The following is a 3,046-nucleotide window of genomic DNA, read 5'->3' on the forward strand; positions in this document are numbered from 1 at the left end:
TCACAAAAAAAATAAAAATAAAAATAAAAAAAAATTTAAATGAATCTGCTGACCACTTGACAAGTTATAAAATCATCCCTTCCCATAAGGGGCAATATTTTGGGCTTTAAACAAATCTAGGCAGTGAAACATATAGAAAAGTGTATTGAATAAAGAAAGTACTTTGGAAAAACACTACCACCCTTCTAGTTAAAGAGACAGTCTGACAAATGTTTATGCCCCTATTTACTCAGGCACAAGGAAATTGTGAATATTATGAACAATCAGTTACAATAATGAACATTCATAATTAGGAATAAAGAGAAATATTGCAACAAAAAGGAATCTTTTGTGACTTTTTAGTCAGATCTCATTTATCTCAAGTACTTTTCCTCAGCAGTTCTTATTCATTGTGGGTTGACCAGTTGCTGTTTTAGGCATGCCATGGTCTCTTGGAAGCCTGGCTTAATTAGTAACTTCTTGCTATTTAATATTAATGGTAATTTCCTCACTGTTAGAAAAGATGGGCAGAATTTTCCTCATGGAATAAAACAATTCACTCTGTCTGAAAACAAAAAGTATTTATTTTGACTTTCAAAGTGTAGTTTTACAAATTGTAATTCTGTTATAAAATTTAATATCTAGAATGTATCAGTCAGCTACAAAAGAGAAGATTCGATCTCAAAGTTCAGAATTTGGCATAAACTCTACTCTTTGAAGACAGCTTGAAAGGATTAGTTAAGATAATATATAAGAGAAAGGTAACCAGAAATGTGCAGGGAATACAGACTGGAAAGTGGTTGGAAAATCATAAATAATTGAGGAAAGTTGTTGACCACAAACTAGAGGTGGCTTATGCACTGCAGCTGTAGAATCGTCTATCAGAATCGTGCCACACACACACATATAAAATTAATAATAATAATAATTTGCCTGTATATCCAGATATCCCTGTGATTTAACAGTGAAAAGTTCCCAAATACTTAAACATATCAGTTACTGGATACGTTGTAAACTGTCCAGTACTCTTTAGGTAAATGCAATTAATGGGCCAACAAAGAAAAGAAAAAAAAAGGATGATTTGACTTTCTATTTTCCTGTTCTGTCTGTGTCAGAGAGAATAAAAATCTCTAAATTTTAAAGTTAGCTGAAGCCAATCTGAACTCTGTTTCTACTAATTCTACCTACGACAAGAGTTTTGGGTGACATCAGAGGGTAACTGTTTAATGTCAGCCACAGTTACTGTCAGCTTTGTGCACTAGTAATCAAACCGCAGTCACTCTTTCCATCTAAATTAATGGGCACAGGGTGAATCAGTTACTGTAGATGATGAGAAGTTTGACCTGGCAAATGCTGAAAATTTGTCTGACCTAGAACAAAAGCACTCAGTCTCATGTATCACAAGTTGACCAAGTCGGAGGCTTTGACTCTCACCATGTGCATCTTCAAGGACTGGAGCTCAGAAATTGGGTTTATGCTCTTGTGCAAGGTTTTGTGCCTTGTAAGCTGCAGATTGTGAAAACCAGGCTTTTGCTGGCTGTGGAACTGAAAGATTGGGTTTTATAATATGGAATGATTTATTTTTCAGCAACTGTAAGCAGAACTAGCTGGTGGCAATTAGGAAAGTTGTCACCGTCACATTTTTTGCCTGCCAAGCTAAGTTGCTATTAAGAGTAATCTACTGTGATAAATGGGGATTTATTTGGTCAAATTCATGCTCTGTCCAACAGAAACCATCTGTAGCTGAATCAGAAGCAGCTAGAGTAAGGAAAACAAAGTTTATGCTGTTTATGTCAGTAACTGTTATTCACCCCATACTTTTTAAACAAGTATCAAAAAATGTGCCTATGACTCCCAAATACAGCCACAGTATTTATTAAAAATATAATAACGACGTATCATAACAACACATAATAAAAAATAAACAACGGAAGCCAGTTTGGAGGTGTCAGGCCCCGCAGGTCCTGCAGTTCTCTGCAAGGACAGGAAATTGTTGGTAAAACAGTGCAATGATCAAGAAGCTCATCCAAGAAGATGGAGATGGAGATTCTGTATTCATTAACATTTAGGAAGATACTACAGTCAGATTTACTTCTGACAAATATGCCTAAATTTGGAAGGGTGAGTAGATAAAAAGTAGCAAAATAATACATGATGGAACAGTTTATCTAAGACTGCTACTCTCCCCATCATTCCAATCACATCCCTTCTAATGACTCACATTACCTCTTAATTAAAGACAGGTTATTTCTCAATACAGAATTTTGAGAAGAGTCTGTCATACTGTACACATAATACTCACAGGAAAAGATTTTCCATGACATAGTTGTAATCAGTTCGGCTGCTGTCTGGCAAGAAGCACGCAGCAAACACAATGATAGCATTCAGACCATCACCATAGTACCCTGTGGAACAAACAAAAAGGCATTTTTACCTTTGTCAGAGGCTCCTAACAAGATAGATTTAAAAAGAAATCTCTAAGTCCTGGAATAGAGTGATTGTATCTACTGCTGAAGAAGATGCAAAATAAATGAACGATTATCAAGTGATAATGAAGTAGGATAATCAGTAATGTTTAATTCCTGGAAAACATGCTTAGCAAAACTATGAGCAAACTTTTTTATAGAACAGAGCCAGAAAAAAAAATTCATCCTACTTTGTAAGTAATGCAATGTTACCTGCACTCCTGGCTCATTGCATCTCAATTGCAATTGTGTGCTGAATGCTCACCTTAGCCTTAGGAATAAAGCAGTAAAGAAAATATCCTACATTTGTCATCCTGCATCTTTACAATAATGACTATGAAGGACTTGAAATCCAATTTCAGTTGGCTCGTGCAGCTCCAAAGGCCTCAGGATATTCTAGGTATGTCTGCATGAGACTGTAGTTTAAGAACTCTTGAGGATCAGTTAAATACTTTGCTGCAAGTTTTGTATAAAGTATTTCTTTATCTTGGATATTTCAATTGCCCTGTACTAGTGTTCTATTGTCTCCACCACTGCCTAACGATACCTCTCAAAGCTACAACATTACATTTCTGGGCTCCAGGATGATTACTTGCTACCTG

The 3,046-nt window shown here is 35.8% G+C and overlaps 1 protein-coding gene across 1 annotated transcript in view; it reads right to left on the reverse strand.

Moving 5' to 3' along the window:
• Positions 1-2,186: 2,186 nt before the first annotated feature.
• LOC104915087 (protein prune homolog 2) overlaps positions 2,187-3,046 on the reverse strand; it is a 97,770-nt gene continuing 96,910 nt past the window's right edge. Inside the window, exon 8 of the mRNA XM_019610517.2 lies at positions 2,187-2,384. Coding sequence (XP_019466062.1) covers positions 2,278-2,384 — 107 coding nt within the window. The 3' untranslated portion in view covers positions 2,187-2,277. The remainder of the gene's footprint in view (positions 2,385-3,046) is intronic.

Source organism: Meleagris gallopavo, chromosome Z (genome assembly GCF_000146605.3).
Source record: "Meleagris gallopavo isolate NT-WF06-2002-E0010 breed Aviagen turkey brand Nicholas breeding stock chromosome Z, Turkey_5.1, whole genome shotgun sequence".
Taxonomy (NCBI): Eukaryota; Metazoa; Chordata; class Aves; order Galliformes; family Phasianidae; genus Meleagris; species Meleagris gallopavo.